The sequence below is a fragment of the Podarcis gaigeae genome (assembly GCF_964106915.1).
Source record: "Podarcis gaigeae genome assembly, chromosome: 13".
Taxonomy (NCBI): Eukaryota; Metazoa; Chordata; class Lepidosauria; order Squamata; family Lacertidae; genus Podarcis; species Podarcis gaigeae.
The window spans coordinates 6,409,769-6,428,331 of NC_139689.1; the positions used below are offsets into that span (position 1 = coordinate 6,409,769).

The 18,563-nt window shown below is 47.9% G+C and overlaps 1 protein-coding gene across 2 annotated transcripts in view; it reads right to left on the minus strand.

The window, feature by feature from the left end:
* Positions 1 to 845: 845 nt before the first annotated feature.
* Positions 846 to 18,563, minus strand: part of RNF31 (ring finger protein 31) — a 40,370-nt gene continuing 22,652 nt past the window's right edge. Inside the window, exons 13-22 of one of the 2 annotated variants that reach the window (XM_083706580.1) lie at positions 14,859 to 15,032; positions 13,270 to 13,368; positions 11,672 to 11,761; positions 9,068 to 9,182; positions 6,288 to 6,406; positions 5,685 to 5,801; positions 5,497 to 5,554; positions 4,638 to 4,734; positions 2,861 to 3,035; positions 846 to 1,235 (exon numbers count right to left, since the gene is read on the minus strand). In XM_083706580.1, coding sequence (XP_083562706.1) covers positions 1,182 to 1,235; positions 2,861 to 3,035; positions 4,638 to 4,734; positions 5,497 to 5,554; positions 5,685 to 5,801; positions 6,288 to 6,406; positions 9,068 to 9,182; positions 11,672 to 11,761; positions 13,270 to 13,368; positions 14,859 to 15,032 — 1,098 coding nt within the window. In that variant the 3' untranslated portion in view covers positions 846 to 1,181. The remainder of the gene's footprint in view (positions 1,236 to 2,860; positions 3,036 to 4,637; positions 4,735 to 5,496; positions 5,555 to 5,684; positions 5,802 to 6,287; positions 6,407 to 9,067; positions 9,183 to 11,671; positions 11,762 to 13,269; positions 13,369 to 14,858; positions 15,033 to 18,563) is intronic. The other variant, XM_083706581.1, reaches the window with a different exon arrangement.

An 18,563-nucleotide genomic window follows, 5' to 3' on the forward strand; every position in this document is an offset into this window, starting at 1 on the left:
CAACGTACAAATGCTATAAAGCAGGGCATGTCCAACAGGTTAATCACGATCTACCGGTCGATTGCGGGGTGATCCTGAGCGATCGTCCCAAGAAATGAAAAAAAAACACCTCAACAGCTTTGGTTCCCCTTAAAAAAGGAAGTGTTAGAAAAAGTTTAAACTAAGATATAGAAAATATTAATAAGAAACTGTATTAAAAAACATTGAATGCAAAATAGTACAATGGGTTTAGTCGAGAGTTTCTTTTCTTTTACTATTTTTTATTCTGTATGTAATTAAGTTCTTTTTTTCTTATAGAATGCTTGTACTGTATGTTTGTTTTGTGTGTATTTTAAGATTACTACTGTTTTAATAAACTTTATTAAGCAAGAAAATCAGCTCAGCAACTTTTCCTTCCCCAAAAACAGCTCAACAAGTTTGCCTGGCAAGGACAATGGGTCTATCACAGCCAGGATTTGAATACTGTGAGTAGATTGCTGTCTTTTGAGAGTTGGATGTGCTGCTCTAAAGGAATAGTAAATACAGACCATAAGACGCACCTAGTTTTTGGAGGAGGAAAACAAGAAAAAAAATATTCTGAATCTCAGAAGCCAGAACAGCAAGAGGGATCACTGCACAGCAAAAGCAGCAATCCCTCTTGCTGTTCTGGCTTCTGGGATAGCTGTGCAGCCTGCATTCGCTCCATAAGACGCACACAAATTTCCCCTTACTTTTTAGGAGGGAAAAAGTGAGTCTTATAGAGCAAAAAATACAGTACATAAACTACGGGAACTGGGAAAGCATTAAGGATGGGACCGAGAAGGGCAGTGCCTGGATCCGCAAAAAAAAGGAGCGTCACACTGTGATTGTTCTTTTAAAACACAGAACGGTTTATTCGGAGTCGCAATGGGGGAGAGAAGGAAAGAAGGGGAAGGGGTCGGGTCTCGGACCACAATGAGACGCGGCCGGTCCCATCCCTGAGCAGGAGGAAGACAACGTTGAGAAAGGCACCTCGTAAACTCCAAATAAAAAGACTTTTAAGAAATATTAACATTGCTCCTCCTGCCCTGCCCTGCAAGGAGGCTTTTCCGGAAGACGCAAGGCCTGCTTCCGGTCAGCTTTTCCTAGACAAACTCTCCCCAAAAGGGAGCCAGACGGCAGCCGCGCACCTCCCAATTCCTCTCAGCGCCGGCGAAGGCCCCCTACTTTCTTCGACGTGGGATTTGGGGCCCCAGAGGCTCCTGATCCATCAGAATCTGTAGCAGGTTGGAAACAAAAGGGAGGGGGGGTTAGGTAAAGGCTCTTCTAAGTTTGACTTGGCAATTCTTCCCTGGAAAGGCTAATTTATGGTGCAACTTGTCTGGGAAAATTAATGAGCAAACGCCTAGATTTTATTTCATCGGAACTGAGAAACGTGGCGTCTGCCACCCGAGGAGGACTTTTGGATCAGCGTGTGAGGATTTATTGCAGACAAAAGACTTACCAGCTTTAAAAAAAGGGAGAGCCTTACAAAGTTCACACAGAAGCATAATATTGGCTTACTTTAACCCGCCTGTGGAAACAACTCAGAGGCTATTAAGAAGGAAAAGGATAACAACAAGAAGATTGAAAGATGGGACTGGTGGACACTAAAAGCAGCAGAAATATGAGATGATTGGACCCTACTGAACTCAAAGCATGGGAACCCCTAACAAAAATTTATAATTTGGCAAAATATTTGGACTTAATGATATGTATTGGTATAATTTGGAATAATTAATGTGATATGATTGGATTGTTAAATGGAAAACATAATAAAAATTATTATAAAAAAAAGTAAAGGAGCCCCTAAGTTGTGGGGCTCCCTCCCCACAGAGGTGGGTCAGGAACCTTGGCGACGCAGGTCTCACCCTATGCTGACGCCCAAGCTCTTGGCCCTGGCCTTTGGCGCTTTAGATGTACCGGGTTCGAGTTCATGGTGTCACAATTAGTATCTAAAGCCACTTGGGGCCAGTTCCCCTCTGAGATTGCCGAACCCCAATATTCCCCCTCGACCGCTTCGATCTGCAGAACCAGCAAGTGACACACAATACCCGCTCCTCGTTAGTAAGAAATCGATTTCATGTGTGGCAACTGGAACTCCCTACCTGTTGACATTTCTGCACTGCAGCAGGTTGGACTAGAAGACCCCCAGGTCCCTTTCCAACTCTTATTGGGGGGGGGGTAATTCTAATACAGTGGTACCTCGGGTTAAGTACTTAATTCATTCCGGAGGTCCGTTCTTAACCTGAAACTGTTCTTAATCTGAAGCACCACTTTAGCTAATGGGGCCTCCTGCTGCCGCTGCGCCGTGCAATTTCTGTTCTCATCCTGAAGCAAAGTTTTTAACCCGAGGTACTATTTCTGGGTTAGCGGAGTCTGTAACCTGAAGCGTATGTAACCCGAAGTACCACTGTAGTAGAGATTCCCGCCCTGCAAGGGGTTGGCTTAGAATAACCTGGATGTCCCTTCGAACCCTATAATTCTGATAATCAAGTGGGATATAATTTTACAAATACAGTGGTACCTCGGGTTACATACGCTTCAGGTTACATACGCTTCAGGTTACACACTCCGCTAACCCAGAAATAGTACCTCGGGCTAAGAACTTTGCTTCAGGATGAGAACAGAAATCATGCTCTGGCGGCACGGTGGCAGCTGGAGACCCCATTAGCTAAAGTGGTGCTGCAGGTTAAGAACAGTTTCAGGTTAAGAACGGACCTCCGGAACGAATTAAGTACTTAACCTGAGGTACCACTGTAATAAAAATGAGTCAGTTACAACAAGAAAGGAACTCTCATGCTTTTCCAGCACAAACTCCAGGGATCCCCACCCCTCCCAGCCTCACATAATTTCCTTTCACCTTGATCAAACGCCCTCGATAAGCTTCGTCATCCTCGGCTGGCGCCCGAGGTGGCAGCATCGCAGCAGGGGAGTGTCGCCGGCAGACATTCTCTACTTCTTGCAAGGTGTAGAGGACGGCTGGGTCCAGGGAGTGGCTGTTGATGAGGCTGACCAGGTACTCCTTGTAGTGTGCCCTAGGAGCAGGGGGGACGTCAATCACTGCGGCGCTCCTGCCACCCTAACGCCGCACAATAAATCGGCCCCTTTCTCTCTGCCACACCACCCCTCCGTGTCCACACACCCCAAGTCTCTCGACGATCACGTAACACGGGAATTGAGAATGTCAATGCTTACAATCTTCTCTATCTGGCCCCGAGAGCTCCCCCCCCTAGATCATACCACCTCGCTTTGGACCCAAAGTGTGAATTAATCTGTCCGTGGGCCTGTGGCACTTCCTCTTACTTGCCCAGATGGAGGATAAGAGAGGGACGTTGTTGGCATCCGTCTGTCTCGAGAGACAGTGGAGTGCGCCTCTGAGGGTGAAGTCAAAATAATAATAATAATAGTAATAATAATAATAAATTTATTTATACCCCACCCTCGCCAGCCAAGACTGGGCTCAGGGCAGCTAACACCAGATATAAAAACAATTACTGTATTTTTTGCTCTATAAGACTCACTTTTTCCCTCCTGAAAAGTAAGGGGAAATGTGTGTGCGTCTTATGGAGCGAATGCAGGCTGTGCAGCTATCTCAGAAGCCAGAACAGCAAGAGGGATTGCTGCTTTCACTGCGCAGCGATCCCTCTTGCTGTTCTGGCTTCTGAGATTCCGAATATTTTTGTTCTTGTTTTCCTCCTCCAAAAACTAGCTGCGTCTTGTGGCCTGGTGCGTCTTATAGAGCGAAAAATATGTTAATGAATCTGTCCTTGGGCCTGTGACAATTCCTCTCACTTGCCCAGACGGAGGATAAGAGAGGGACGTTGTTGGCATCCATCTGTCTCGAGAGACAGTGAGTTGCACCTCTGGGGGTGAAGTAATAATAATAATAATAATAATAATAATAATAATAATTTTATTTATACCCCGCCCTCGCCAGCCAAGACCGGGCTCAGGGCGGCTAACACCAGATATAAAAACAATTAATTAAAATACAACTTAAAAACAACTTAAAAGGCTGCATTAGCAGCAACAAAGTGATGGAGGTTTAGGATCAGAGCTTTCCTTCTCCTAGATAAACTCCCTTCCCAGATGGACGAGCCCCGTCTGCCCCTCACTTTCCTCTACATCAGGCTTCCTCAACCTCGGCCCTCCAGATGCTTTGAGACTACAATTCCCATCATCCCTGACCACTGCTCCTGCTAGCTAAGGATGATGGGAGTTGTAGCCCCAAAACATCTGGAGGGCTGAGGCTGAGGAAGCCTGCTCTACGTGCAGAAACGGCCATCTTGACCGTTAGACCCAATCTCCCAGAGCCTGTCTTTGCGTGTAGGGGAAGCCCCTAACTCCCCGAGGGTTTGAGACCCACCGGCTCCCCACATCTGGTTAAGCCGGCAAGTCGAAGCTGTTTCAGGGATGTGGCTGCTGTCAGATCCTGACAGCTTCTAGGAGCCACAGGTGAGACACGAGTGCAGGGTAGGGACCAAAAGTGGACAAAATATCCCAGAAGGAGCACCATGTGTCCCCCCACCAGAGGGACTACCCCCCCCAACACCCCACACACTCCCAGAGAGGGATGTGCAACTACAGAAACCAGCCTACAGTTTCCCACAGCGCATCACGAAAATGGCGTCACTCACTGGCAAAGGCCAGCGTAGCCAGCTTGGGTTTCCTTCCCACACGGCTCATCCTTCAGCCCGTTCATGGTCTCCTTCTGCTCCATCACACGACATCCGCCTGAAAGAGGTGGGGGAAGACGGTCACCATATTAAGTTTAGCGTTTGTTTGTCCATCCCTGCCATTTCCCAGAAATATTCAAGGGGGCTTACACCAACAACAACGTGTAAGCGATACAGGAGAAAATGAGATTCAGGAGTTCAAAAAAAAAAAAAAGAACCCCAAACTAAGAAGCAAAATATAACGGGAATTACAAACTCACAGGAAGAGAAGACCGATAAAAACAAAGGTTTTGAAAAACCCGGCTTAAATAAAACTGCCCTCGCCGCTCGTCCAAAAGTAGGGCTATACCCAATTTAAGTACTGTTTTATTTATTTTGAAGTGTTATAAAGCGCTCCGTATTTTTAAAATGTTTCTAATTTATGTGATACGTACAACTTTTGAGGAGTTTGGGATCCCCAACAATGAATTCTTAGCACCCTAAAAACACAAAATCCTACAAATCCCAGGATCCTCAGCGTGGAAGCCATGACGGTTAAGCTCGTCTTTGTGACACAAAGACGGACCGTTAAAAGAGGAAAGGCCGTCCGCCACACAGGAAACCACTTCCCTCCTTGACATACCCACAAGCCTTTGCAACCCCCCCCCCCCAGCAAATTAGGTTATCAAAAAATCTATCGATCAGCAAGTAAGGACGGGGAACACAGACATGCTCCAGCAAGCCAGGTTTCCCTATGAGTTAGAGAAATTATAGAGTTGGAAGGGACCCCTGGCGGCTATCTAGTCCAACCCCCGCAATGCAGGAGCTCTTTAGCACTCACCTCCCGGGGTGGCGCGGGTCCCGGCCGGAGGGTCTGTGTTGAACACGATGTTGTTGTCCTGCGATGGGGAGATGTCAAGCGTGAACTCCAAAGGGACACCTCGTGCGGCCTTCCCCACCCACAAATATTCCCCCCGCCCTCCGCTTTTCCCTCCTGCGCCCTACCCATCATGCCTTGCTTACACTGACCTGCAAGAGGCGCTGCAGGCGAGGCACATCCCAGTCGCGGAGGTAGAAGAGGCAGTCGCGAGGGTGGTGGCCGTGGAGGGACCGCCTTATAGGGCACTCGGCGATGGGGCATTTCTGCTGGAGACGGGAGGGCGAGAGAAAGCGTGTGTGATGTGATGTATCTGAGGGGTGGTCTTAGGGTACACCCCTTCTTCTATGTATGATGTTTCTGGGGGTGGTCTTGATCTACAGGGTGGCAATTTCAAAAGTCTTTATAAGGCCTTGCGCGCCATTTTTCTGGGTCCCTTCTCTCTCCTGCAAGTGAGGGGAGCACCCTGTTGCAACAGATCAATAAAGGCCAAGTCTACAGGCTGCTGTTTTGCTCCAGGTTATCCTGGTTGGTGTCTTTGTTTTTGTCCAAGGGAGCCCTCGGATTTTTCCGTTAACCTGAGACACCACAAATAAATGTACCCAAGATGTTTCCTTAGCCCTGGTCCTCTAACAAGGACGAGCGTTTGGGTGCAGAAGTCCATGAGTCGAATCCGGCCTTCGGTGAGCCGCCCCTGCCTTCCCCCCCCCCCCCGTTAGCAACCCCTTGACAAGTGCCCTTCGGCGCTCCCTTACGTTCATGGCATAGAAAGCGCTGTAGCAGCCGCTGCAGAAATGATGTCTGCACTGGGAGCACTGAAAATGCATGCAGCCTCCGCGGGCCAAGGCGTAGGAGAACTTGCATTTGGGACACGCTGGAAGGAGGGAGAAAGGGAAGAAGGAGGGTTAGGAGATAAAGGGAGATTTGCTGCTCTCGAACCTTCTGCTGAGAGTTGCCACAATTATGATGTTGGCCAATCTTTTTTTTTTTTTTTTAATAATAATTTTTATTAAGGTTTTCCAAATTAAAACAAATCAAAACAAATTAAATCCAATCTATAAAATTTTTGCCAATAACTAGGACTTCCCCTCCCTACCCCCTCTTGTGTTCCAAATCTTCCAAATAAGCAATTAAATTCAACAAGTTCTTATCCCCAAATTACACTCTTCATCAATAACCCAATTTATCCAAATTCCCATCCCCTAAAATCGATCTATGCCCTTCCACGAGTTTCCCCCTTTCAAACATAGTACAGATGGAAATAAGATAAATATGAATAATAATTTTACAGCCTTTGGATTCCAATTTTCCCTCCCCTCTTTCCCCTTTGCGTTTCACCTATCCCTCCACTTCTAATATCTTCCTGGAGTTCCCACATTACACTATGTCCCTCAGGTTCTTTGCCAGTCTTTAATTACGGATGACCAATCATAGAAGGAGTCTATCAGATAAGGGCCCATTTCTTCTATCCAGGTTTTTATATCCAGGAGTAAAAACTCCAATTTTGTATCCATAAGCTTGTCAAACCTGAATATCCCAAATGTTCCCCCAGTTCTGTCCAGTTCTTGTTATTTCCTTGTTCTTGTCAATCATTCTCCTCCTTTTTATTTCTCTGTTCTCCCACAGAAATGTTCTTTTTCCAAAAGTTTCTAGTGTCTCTGCAGAGGCTTGTTATTCATGAAGCAAAGCATTGCATCATGTTCCTTTCATTTTCCAACAAATAGTTCCATTGTTTCCCGTAGTGTGTAGACCTCTGTAGACAAAATAATGTTCCATTCCTGCAGTTTCCCAGGAGATTAAAAGTTCCATTCAACTGTTCAAGTTTCCTGTAAAAAACACATGCAATATCCCTCGGCTCCTCTAGGTGGATTGCAGTAACAAAGTTCCCTTCCAGAATCACATCCACCAGACCAAGTAGCTTGTTGACCGATATTTAAAACAGTTTATATTCAATTTATAACAAATATAACCGGCAAAGTCCTCATAACAAAGTCTCTATTTTAATCTTCCTTTTTGACAGCTCTTTGACAGCTGTCAAAACCTCCGTCGCTTTTCTCCAGGCAGTTTCACGAATCGCTCCAGGGATTCGGGGGGGGGGGGGGTTGCTTTTTTAAAACAATTCCACTTTTCTCCTCCAGCTCAATCTTATAATTTTCCCTCGCGAAGTTGCTGATTCGGCAAGATAAGGTTACACTCGATCTTAGTTGTCCAGTCCTTTGTTTTGGCTCTTCTACAATTTAGGGGTGGGCTGACTTCCTTTTTTCCGCCTCCCCCGTTCGCTCCGAATTTTAAAAATTTATCCCCTTTTTTTAGTCCATATTCCAATTACTCACGGGTTCTTCTTTAGAGCCGAATTTTCAATAGAAGAAGTCAGCGCTCTCCGCCGGATGGCATGCGGCTGCGCTCGGCAGGGATAGCAGAGAACTCAAAGCACCACGCTTCTCCCCGGCACCCGATCCGTAGCCTTTAAAAAGGCTCCTTCACGAGTCGGGAGAGCGCTAACGGTGCCAGCCGAGTCTCCATGTCCACGGCCTCCTCTGGCCGTGGTTTTTAAGGGTCCCCGCATCGCCGGTGCGGTAGGACCCAGCCCCTGCCAAGCCGGCTCCCTCCGGAGCTCGGAGGGAGCCCGCCATTCGGCGATGGCGCCGACCCGGAAGTCCGCCTATGATGTTGGCCAATCTTTTATCGAGGGCTAGACGCGGGTGGCGCTGTGGGTTAAACCACAGAGCCTAGGACTTGCCGATCAGAAGGTTGGCGGTTTGAATCCCTGCAACGGGGTGAGCTCCCGTTGCTCAGTCCCTGCTCCTGCCAACCTAGCAGTTCGAAAGCACACAAGTGCAAGTAGATAAATAGGTACTGCTCCGGCGGGAAGGTAAACGGCGTTTCCGTGCGCTGCTCTGGTTCGTCAGAAGCGGCTTAGTCATACTGGCCACATGACCCAGAAGCTGTACGCAGGCTCCCTCGGCCAATAAAATGAGATGAGCGCCGCAACCCCAGAGTCGTCCGCGACTGGACCTAATGGTCAGGGGTCCCTTTACCTTTTTAGACTTTATTCTCTCTCTGTCTGCCGGCTGGTGGGTTTTTTGGTGATAACGAAAGGCTCTGCCCCTGCCAGGATACAGCAACCAAAACTCTTAATCTCAGGGTTGTGGGTTTGAGTCTCACATTGGGCAAAGGATTCCTGAATTGCAAGGGGTTGGGCTAGATCAGTGTTTCCCAACCTCTGGTCTCCAGCTGTTTTTGGACTACAATTCCCATCATCCCTGACCACTGGTCTTGCTAGCTAGGGATGATGGGAGTTGTAGTCCAAAAACAGCTAGAGACCAAAGGTTGGGAAACACTGGGCTAGATGACCCACACGGTCCCTTCCGATTCTATGATTCTGATCGATTGATACATGCCACTCTGATCAACAAGCGGTGGGAGACTCTAAGGCTTCCTAGCGGTTTGGTTTCCTCAGAATGAAGGAGTCCTGCCCACAGGTGCCCCTGGGTGGGCTTGAATGGCCAACCTTCCAGTAAACAGGAACCCTTACCAATTCCATTCTCCTGCAGGTAGACGGCCAAGCCCTGAGCCTGGTACTCGGGGTCGTTGGTCCGCTTCCACTCCAGGAACTCGTCGCAAGTCAGACCCTGGTGCTGAGGCTCCCACTGGCCCAGGAAAGGGAAAAAGAGGAGGAAGAATTGAGGAGGGCACCAACATTTGCCTTCTCTTCCTTAATAATAATAAATAAAATTTTATTTATATCCCGCCCTCCCCAGCCGAAGCTGGGCTCAGAGCAGCTAACAGCAATAAAAGTAACACAGCATTCTAAAATCAATTCAGAATCAAATTAATGGCAACCATTGGGCTAGAGTTCTGTGAGGATTACCAAAGGAGGGAGTCTGGCTGTGCCCTGGCCAAAGGCCTGGTGAAACAGCTCCGTCTTGCAGGCCCTGTGGAAAGATGTCAAGTCCTGCAGGGCCCTAGTCTCTTGGGACAGAGCGTTCCACCAGATTGGGGCCACAGCCGAAGAAGCCCTGGCTCTAGTTGAGGCCAGCCTAACCTCCCTGTGGCCCAGGATCTCCAAGATGTTTTTGTTTGAAGACCGTAAGGTCCTCTGTGGGACATACCAGGAGAGGTGGTCCCGTAGGTACGAGGGTCCTAGGCCGTATAGGGCTTTAAAGGTTAAAACCAGCACCTTAAACCTGATCCTGTACTCCACCGGGAGCTAGAGCAGCTAGTGTAGCACCGGGTGAATGTGATCGCACGGCGAGGACCCTGTAAGGAGTCTTGCTGCGGCATTCTGCACCCGCTGGAGTTTCTGGGTCAGTTTAAGGGCAGCCCCACGTAGAGTGAGAAGCAAAGGAGGTAAAATGGGGGTTGGGTAGGCACTGGGTTGATCCCCAGAAGCCTCTCCTCCAGCTGCCATCGCAAGGAAGGGCCTTCTCGGTGGTGGCACCCCTGCAAAGGGTATCCTCTCCACAGGACCCTCACTATGGCAATACCTTTTCAGCACCAGTTTGCAATCTGTGTATTTATCGAGCAATCAGTTTCCCCAAAGACAGAATCGCAGCACTGTCACGCTGGCACGTGACCAAGAGACGGAGCCTAGCACAGGGCCGTGCAGAGACATTCAGTGGCCCTTGGGGGTTAACTCGAGGAAGGAAGCAGAGGGAACCCCCATCCCTAAAGTACCCCCTATTTAACTTCCTGCCAGGAGTAAATGCAGAGGTATGAAGGAACAATCAATGACACCAAGTGACGTTGCCCTCACTGATCGTTGTGTTTGTGTATTTTGTGCGTGTGCACGCGTGCGTGCTATGTATTTTGAAACACTGTTTGCTGTCCCGGCATTTGGACACCTCAGAAGATGTGAGGTGTGATTGGTTTGGGAGGTCAAAGAGAAAGTTTCCATCTATGCCGGGATACAACTGGCCGCCATTTTGAAACAAGATGGCGGCTCAAACCTTTCAAAATGGCACCGACTTTAACCCCTGATCTTTCTAAGTCTGGGGTTGGGGCCAGGCAAAAGCTACAGTCAGGCAAAGAATCATAGACACCGAGAGACAACAGGACTGCTCAAGGTGTCCCAACTATAAAACTGGAGAAATCGAGAGAGCTATAGCCGCACCGGCAGCATATCTCTTATTTCTTGTATCCAAAAATGCAAGAAGGGCTTTTACACTCGCCAGAAACTCGGCTCTGCCATCGCCGGTCCTTTAAAAAAGTCCCATATGCTCAGAGACTTTGCGCCTGTTTATTGGGGAATATAGGAAGCCCAGAGAATTTGTTCTTTAGATGTCCCTTTTATGAAGAGGCACGTAGTGAGACCATTGATCCCCTGCTGGTGAGGCTCGCTGACCTCCCGGAAAAGCAAAAATTTGACCTTTCCCTGTTAGGCAAAGACTCGGATGGTTGCCAGATTCTGTGTACAGATCTGTAGGCGCAGACCATCCCCCGACCCAAACTAGTTCGTTAAGAAAATCCCCAGACTCGGTTTCATGGGTGACTCTGGGTCATCTCTCTGCAGTAGCTTATCTTAAAGTTTTAAGTGTCTATATGCTTATCGCATTTATAAATTTTAAATTTACAGTGGTACCTCGGGTTAAGTACTTAATTCGTTCTGGAGGTCCGTTCTTAACCTGAAACTGTTTTTAACCTGAAGCATCACTTTAGCTAATGGGGCCTCCTGCTGCTGCTGCGCCGCTGGAGCACGATTTCTGTTCTCATCCTGAAGCAAAGTTCTTAACCTGAAGCACTATTTCTGGGTTAGCGGAGTCTGTAACCTGAAGCGTATGTAACCTGAAGCGTATGTAACCCGAGGTACCACTGTATTGTTGTACATTGTCTTAAATGATTGTTTTCGTTCTGGGATTGTACCCCCAAGTGTGTTTTATAAGTGGTCTCTGACCGTAATAAATTATCTACCTACCTACCTAACCCCTGATCTCAACAATGGACTGGCTTCTTGGGTTTCTGGGAAGAACAAAGCAACAACGAGGCTTCGAGAGAGAGAGAAAGAGAGCGTGTTTGTGTGAGAGTTATCTATGGACCCAAATGGCTACCCCAAGGCTCCTCACAAGACACAGCAGCTCCCAGCACGATGGCAGCCCCTTCGCTGCTCCACAACCACCCCGCAGGAAGCAACCTCACCCACCTGACGCTTGCACTGGACGCAAAAGCTCTTGCGGCACTGTGGACATTTGGCCTCCAACTGCTCAGACTCGTAGATGAAGCCGAAGGAGCACTAGAGAGAGGAGGAAAAGAAAGGGAGAAGCAAAGGGGAGAAGCGATCGCAAGGCATCCTGGGAGTCCCTTCTCCCGACCCCAGGCTCTTAGAAGAGCCGGACACTTGTCACAATTGAGGAGGTGGTGACAGGTGGGGAATAAACAAGCCTATTACAGTCATACCTCATGTTACGTCCGATTCATGTTACGTTCTTTCAGGATATGCCTTGTGGCGATGCGGAATAATAATAATAATAATAATTATTATTATTATTATTATTATTATTATTATTATTATTTATTTATACCCGGCCCGTCTGTCTGAGTTTCCCCAACCACTCTGGGCGGCTCCCAATCAAGTGTTAAAAACAGTACAGTGTTAAATATTAAAAACTTCCCTGAACAGGGCTGCCTTCAGATGTCTTTTAAAGATAGGATAGCTGCTTATTTCCTTCACATCTGAAGGGAGGGCGTTCCACAGGGCGGGCGCCACTACCAAGAAGGCCCTCTGTCTGGTTCCCTGTAACCTCACTTCTCGCAATGAGGGAACCGCCAGAAGGCCCTCGGAGCTGGATCTCTGTGTCTGGGCTGAACGATGGGGGTGGAGACGCTCCTTCAGGTATACAGGACCGAGGCTGTTTAGGGCTTTCAAGGTCAGCACCAACACTTTGAATTGTGCTGGGAAACGTACTGGGAGCCAGTGTAGGTCTTTCAAGACCAGTGTTATGTGGTCCCGGCGGCCGCCCCCAGTCACCAGTCTAGCTGCCACATTCTGGATTAGTTTAGTTTCCGGGTCACCTTCAAAGGTAGCCCCAACGTAGAGCGCGTTGCAGTAGTTACTTCCGGGTTTCGCCGCTCGCGCATGCTCAGAAGCGCAAAACGACGTCGCGTGCATGCACAGAAGTGGCGAATCGCAACCCGCGCATGCGCAAACGCGCCACTGCGAGTTGCGTTCTTTTCATGTTGCGAACGGGCCTCTGGATCGGATCCCGTTCCCAACCAGAGGTACCACTGTAGTGAGAAGGGTCGTAGTTCTGGGGTAGAACAATCTGCTCTGCAAGCAGAATGTCCTGGGTTCAAATCCTGGCATCTTCAGGTAGGGCTGGGAGATACACCCTGACCCAAATCCTGGAGAGGTGCTGGCAGCCAGTGCTGGCAATTCTGAGCTAGGCGGCTCAAAGGCCTCGCTCGGTGTTAGGCAGATTCTTGTAACCAAGAATAGCCGAGAGCATCATCTTCAGCACCTCAGAGGTGGGCGAGACCTAAATGCACAAAAATGAACTTGCAGGGTGGGGAGTGGGGCAGGTTTTCAGGGATATCACATCTCCCTTAAGGCACCTCTAAAGCCCCACCTCGTCTCTCAGTCGTGCTAGAGTGTGATCAAGGCAGCAGACTTTTTATATATGAAACACGTTGGCTCATTTCCAGACGATTCATCGTTTGTCTTTCGGGAGGAGGCCCTTTTTTACATCCAGCCTCTCCCTCCCTGATAAACTCTTCCCCTCCCCCAAACCGTCCTTTACTCACATGCGTGCACCACTGAAACTTGGAATCGCGCATGAGAACGCGCTCCATCAGCTTCTTGTTGAAGAGCTCATAGGTCTCGGGGTCCAGGCAACTGCGTAGCTGTGGGGAGGTAAAGGAAGCAGAATATGGGAAACAGACAAATGGGGTTGGATTGTTGGATTGGCTATACAATTTTTATTTCCTAGTCTATGTTTACAGCCCTCCCTTTCTCTTCCTTTGGCCAACTCTTCTCCCCAATAAAATTCTTTCTGTTTTGACATTCACTCTGTGTGGTAGGTAGTGAGGAGGGTGGGCCAATGGTCTGATTCTGTAAAGGTAAAGGGTAAAGGGACCCCTGACCATTAGGTCCAGTCGTGACCGACTCTGGGGTTGCGGCGCTCATCTCGCTTTATTGGCAAAGGGAGCCGGCGTACAGCTTCCGGGTCATGTGGCCAGCATGACTAAGCCGCTTCTGGCGAACCAGAGCAGCGCACGGAAACGCCGTTTACCTTCCCGCCGGAGCGGTACCTATTCATCTACTTGCACTTTGACGTGCTTTTGAACTGCTAGGTTGGCAGGAGCAGGGACTGAGCAACGGGAGCTAACTCCGTCACGGGGATTCGAACCGCCGACCTTCTGATTGGCAAGCTCTGTGGTTTAACCCACAGCAAGTGGAGAAGCCTTATTTTCAGCCTGGGGGGAAAGTTCCCTTCTTCCTGGGTGCCTGGGGCAAAAGTGGGCGGAGCATCGCATGTAAATAAGGGTGTGAGGGGTGTGGCCTGAGGAGAGGTGCAGGCTGCTAGGCTCTGTGGTTTAACCCACAGCGCCACCCGCGTCCCTGATTCTGTACATGGAAACTATTTCCCCCCTAGAGGAGGGCTGGAAGGAAGGTCCTTGTAGACTCCCTCTCCTAGCTGGGCCCAACCCTTACACGAAAAGGAGGGCTGGCAAGTGAGAAAAGGTCAGGTACACCTCCAGTTCAATCTACACTTTTCCTCCCTCCCTGCTTTAAAAAATTGAAATTAAAAGGGGCACCAAGGACCTGTTAAAAGGGACGTCGCCATTTGTTAAAACGTAGGCTGCGTTTCTACGGAGAAGGAGACGTTAGCAGGGAGTGGAAATTTGGCATTTGGGGAATGTATCTAGGATGCCTGTTGTCTTTGTCCATGGAGTTTTCTTGGCAGGGATACTGGAGTGGCCTGCCGGTTCCTGCTCCAGCTGGACCATAAAGAAGGCTGATCGTCAAAGAATTGATGCTTTTGAATTCTGGTGCTGGAGGAGACTCTGGAGAGTCCCGTGGGCTGCAAACCTCTCCATTCTGAAGGAAATCAGCCCTGAGTGCTCACTGGGAGGACAGATCCTGAAGCTGAGGCTCCAAGACTTTGGCCACCTCATGAGAAGAGAAGACTCCCTGGAAAAGACCCTGATGCTGGGAAAGATGGAGGGCGCAAGGAGAAGGGGAGACTCATGTTTGACCAAACTGCGGGAGGCAGTGGAAGACAGGAGGGCCTGGCATGCTCTGGTCCAGGGGGTCACGAAGAGTTGGACACGACTAAATGACTAAACACCAACAACAATCTAGGAGGTAGGAGTGCGCAGAGAGGACATGCCTGGATATCAAGGGTGGAGAAGTAGTTGATGAGCTCCCCTTCGTCGCTGATCTCAGGCTCTGAGCAGGCCGGACAGACCAAGTCTGTGATGTGCTTTTCCTTCACAGCGATGGTGAAGTGCAGGGCAAAGCATTCCGGGCAAATTGTGCACTCGCACGACGTCAGCGACTGCATCTGAAAACACACACACAAGAACAGCCTGGCTGAGTGAGACTCTACCATGTGCATCCCACGAATGTGAATGAAGGAAGACTCGGGACCGATAATGTGATTTGGAATTAATGTGATTTGATTGGCCTGTTAATAAAAATTATATTTTAAACAAAAACAAGAAATTACTTCTTGACGCAAGTGTTTAGTTAAACTGCAGAACTCTCTGCCACAGGAGACAGGGGTGGCCACCGATTTGGACGGCTTTAAAAGAGGACTGGGCAAAAATCCTGGAGGGGAAGAGGGCTATCGATGGCTATTAGCTACGATGGCTGTGCTCTGATTCCATAGCTAGAGGCAGGGCCGCATTTAGGTTTGATGAGACCCTAAACTACTGAAGGTAATGGGGCCTTTATATGTCCAGCTGTCCTTTGTCAACAACAAACTGTCACTGTTTTTTGGGTTGAATACATGCTATATGGTCATTTATGGACCTTATAGGTATCTCAAGCCATCTGCACATAACAAAATATGTACCGTATTTTTCGCCCCATAGGATGCACCGCCCTATAGGACGCACCTAGTTTTTTGGGGAGGGAAATAAAGAAAAAAAATTATTTCCCCCCAGGCACGGGGCTGGCGTGGGGGAAGCCCGAGCTTCCCCTGACCCCAGCCCCAAGAACAGCCTGCTATCCGCAAGCTTGGGGAGCCGCGCCGGTCTCCCCAGGCTTGCGGACAGCTGTGCGAAGCCCGGGCACGCTCTTCAGCACGCCCGAGGCTTCGGAATTCAGGCAGCTCTGCGCAACCCTCGGGAGCCTAGCGCGGCTTCGCGTCGGGCTCCAGAGGGTTGCGCAGGGCTTCCTGAAGCCTGGAGAGCGAGAGGGGTCGGTGCGCCCCGACGCCTCTCGCTCTCCAGGCTTTAGCGAAAGCCTGTATTTGCCCCATACGACGCACCCACATTTCCCCTTCATTTTTGGAGGGGAAAAAGTGCGTCCTACAGGGCGAAAAATACGGTATTCTATCAAAGTAATTGTTGAACTGAAATACAATTAAGAAGTATATTAATAGTCAAATACAATTAAGAATAAGTGTATTAATAGTGAAATAATTATTAATCTCTAACTTAAAATGATTTTTTATTCATAACAAACTTAATAATGCAAACACATTGGCATTTGGCAAAAACAAAAGTTCCTTTCAAAACAGATTTTACAAAGATTTATAATCTAGTCTTGCTATAACATGAAATAATAGCAGCAAACCAGTGGTGTTTTAGGGAGCAGGCTAGCAAGCGGGACCCATGACTTACATCATAGGAGCCTCCACAACACAAAACACTGTTGCTGTATGTAGGTTTTATTTTATTTGTTTTTTATCTTATATTTTGGAAATGTACATCCAGGTTTTTTTTCCTTTACAGTGGTGCCCCGCAAGACGAATGCCTTGCAAGACGATAAACTCGCTAGACGAAAGAGTTTTCCGTCTTTTGAGGTGCTTTGCAAGACGAATTTCCCTATGGGCTTGCTTCGCAAGACGAAAACGTCTTGCGAGTCTTGCGAGTTTTCCCCCTTTTCCCACCTTTTTCTAAGCCGCTAAGCCTTTAATAGCCGCTAAGCCGCTAATGGGCTTGTTTCGCAAGACGAAAAAACCGCTAGACGAAGAGACTCGCGGAACGAATTAATTTCGTCTTGCGAGGCACCACTGTACATCTTTTGGGGGCCCCAAGAGAGTGGGGCCCTAAGCTATAGCTTGTTTAGCTTATAGGTAAATCCGGCACTGGTTAGAGGCAGCAATGCTTTTGAATTCCTGTTGCTGAAGGCCAGAGGAGGGGCGGGTGCACTGTTGAATTCAGGATCAATCCTTCCCATTGGGGCATCTTGTTTGCCAATGGGAGAACAGGATGCTGGGCCAGATGGGCCATTGGCCTGATCCTGAAGGCTCTTTCTATGTGCTTATGAGACTAATATTTAGCATTATTCACGGGCAATTTATATACTGCTTACGTTCAAACAAACCTCTAGCGGTTTACAGCACAGGTTAAACAGGAAACAGTACCCAAGAAAAGCCAGGGAATTTCTGCTTTCTACAAAACATGACCGACAACTAAACAGAGCGCCATCCTCTTTAGGATAAAAATAACCGCTGCACGCAAAATCCAGTTGGAAAAATACAAGGAAAATTAATAACAAACATAGTAAAGAAGTAAACGAAATATCCTCCGAGCCCCAGGAGGCAAAATACTGCAAATGAAAATTAACTAAACAGGACAAATTCGACGAATTTAAGTAACGTGGCTGAAAATTAAGACCCCCAACCCCCTCCAAAAGCACCAAAGAATTTCCCAGTTGCCCTACATAAGTCAATTATACCAGACTTAAACAGACCAATCCAATTAAAATGAAATACTGCAGCTGCAACTGACTCCCCCGCTCACTTGGCACGGGCAATGGGAGATCATCTCAGAGCAGATGATCCACACAAACAAAGGTGCAGCTTTTATTTCTGCAAAAATAAGAATGTCTCAGGCTAGTTGACCTAAAGAGAAACAGTTAATGCCAGACAGAAAATTCTGCCTCCACAGATAAGCCAGTTGGGAGGATTTTTAAAACTCAAGGTCTCCTAAACTAGAGCCAAATATAAAATCCCATTACATTCCAAAGACACATACCAGAAGGTACAAATTAATCAGCAACCAAGGTTTTGAGAACAACTGTTTAATTTCTATCCAAATATGCTTTTTTATATAAAAAAAAATAGCAGTTGTTTGCATGTGATCTCCTTTGATAGCCATTGCAAAAACTGCACTACTTTGATGACATAAATGCAAGTTTATCCAAAATCTATTGCAGGCTGTTGCATTAATTATAACTAAGCTGGAACGTAAGAGAGAGAGATGATAATGATTCAGCTTTACCTTACTGTTATAAAAGGATTCACAAATTGCCAATATAAAGGTGAGCTTTTCTTTACGCCTGCATGACAGTAGGTCTGGTTAGCCATCATAGTTTGAAGAGCGATTCTTATATTTCACGGTATTTTGGAAAGTCTGTCTCTCTCTGTATCTGAACACCTCTTAAGGTACCATAACCAAATTTTGCATGGCGGTTCCGGAGATCCAAGGAGGTTTTAGTTTATGCTAGGACACAACCGGACGCAAGATGCCGGACTGAACCTTTGAAAACCACACCGATTTTTTTGGTCCCTTTGAGTTCCCAACCAGAGCCAGGCTGCTATTAAGCCGCAATTACGACAAGCTTTGCTATTAAGATGTAATCAAGGTTCTGATGCTCTGTGATCGTATACCAACTCTATTTTGTGCTCTGTATTTCAGACTCTGGAATACAGTGGTACCTTGGTTCTCAAACGCCGAAAACCTGGAAGTAAGCGTTCCGGTTTTCGAATGTTTTTCAGAAGCCGAACGTCCAATGCGGCTGTTGGCTATTGTTTCTGGGGCGCCTGCACCAATCAGAAGCTGAGCCTGGGTTTTGGGGCATTTCGGAAGTCAAATGTGTAGGAAGGTTTTGCCTCTGTAGGAATGTTTCTGCTTCTGTACAA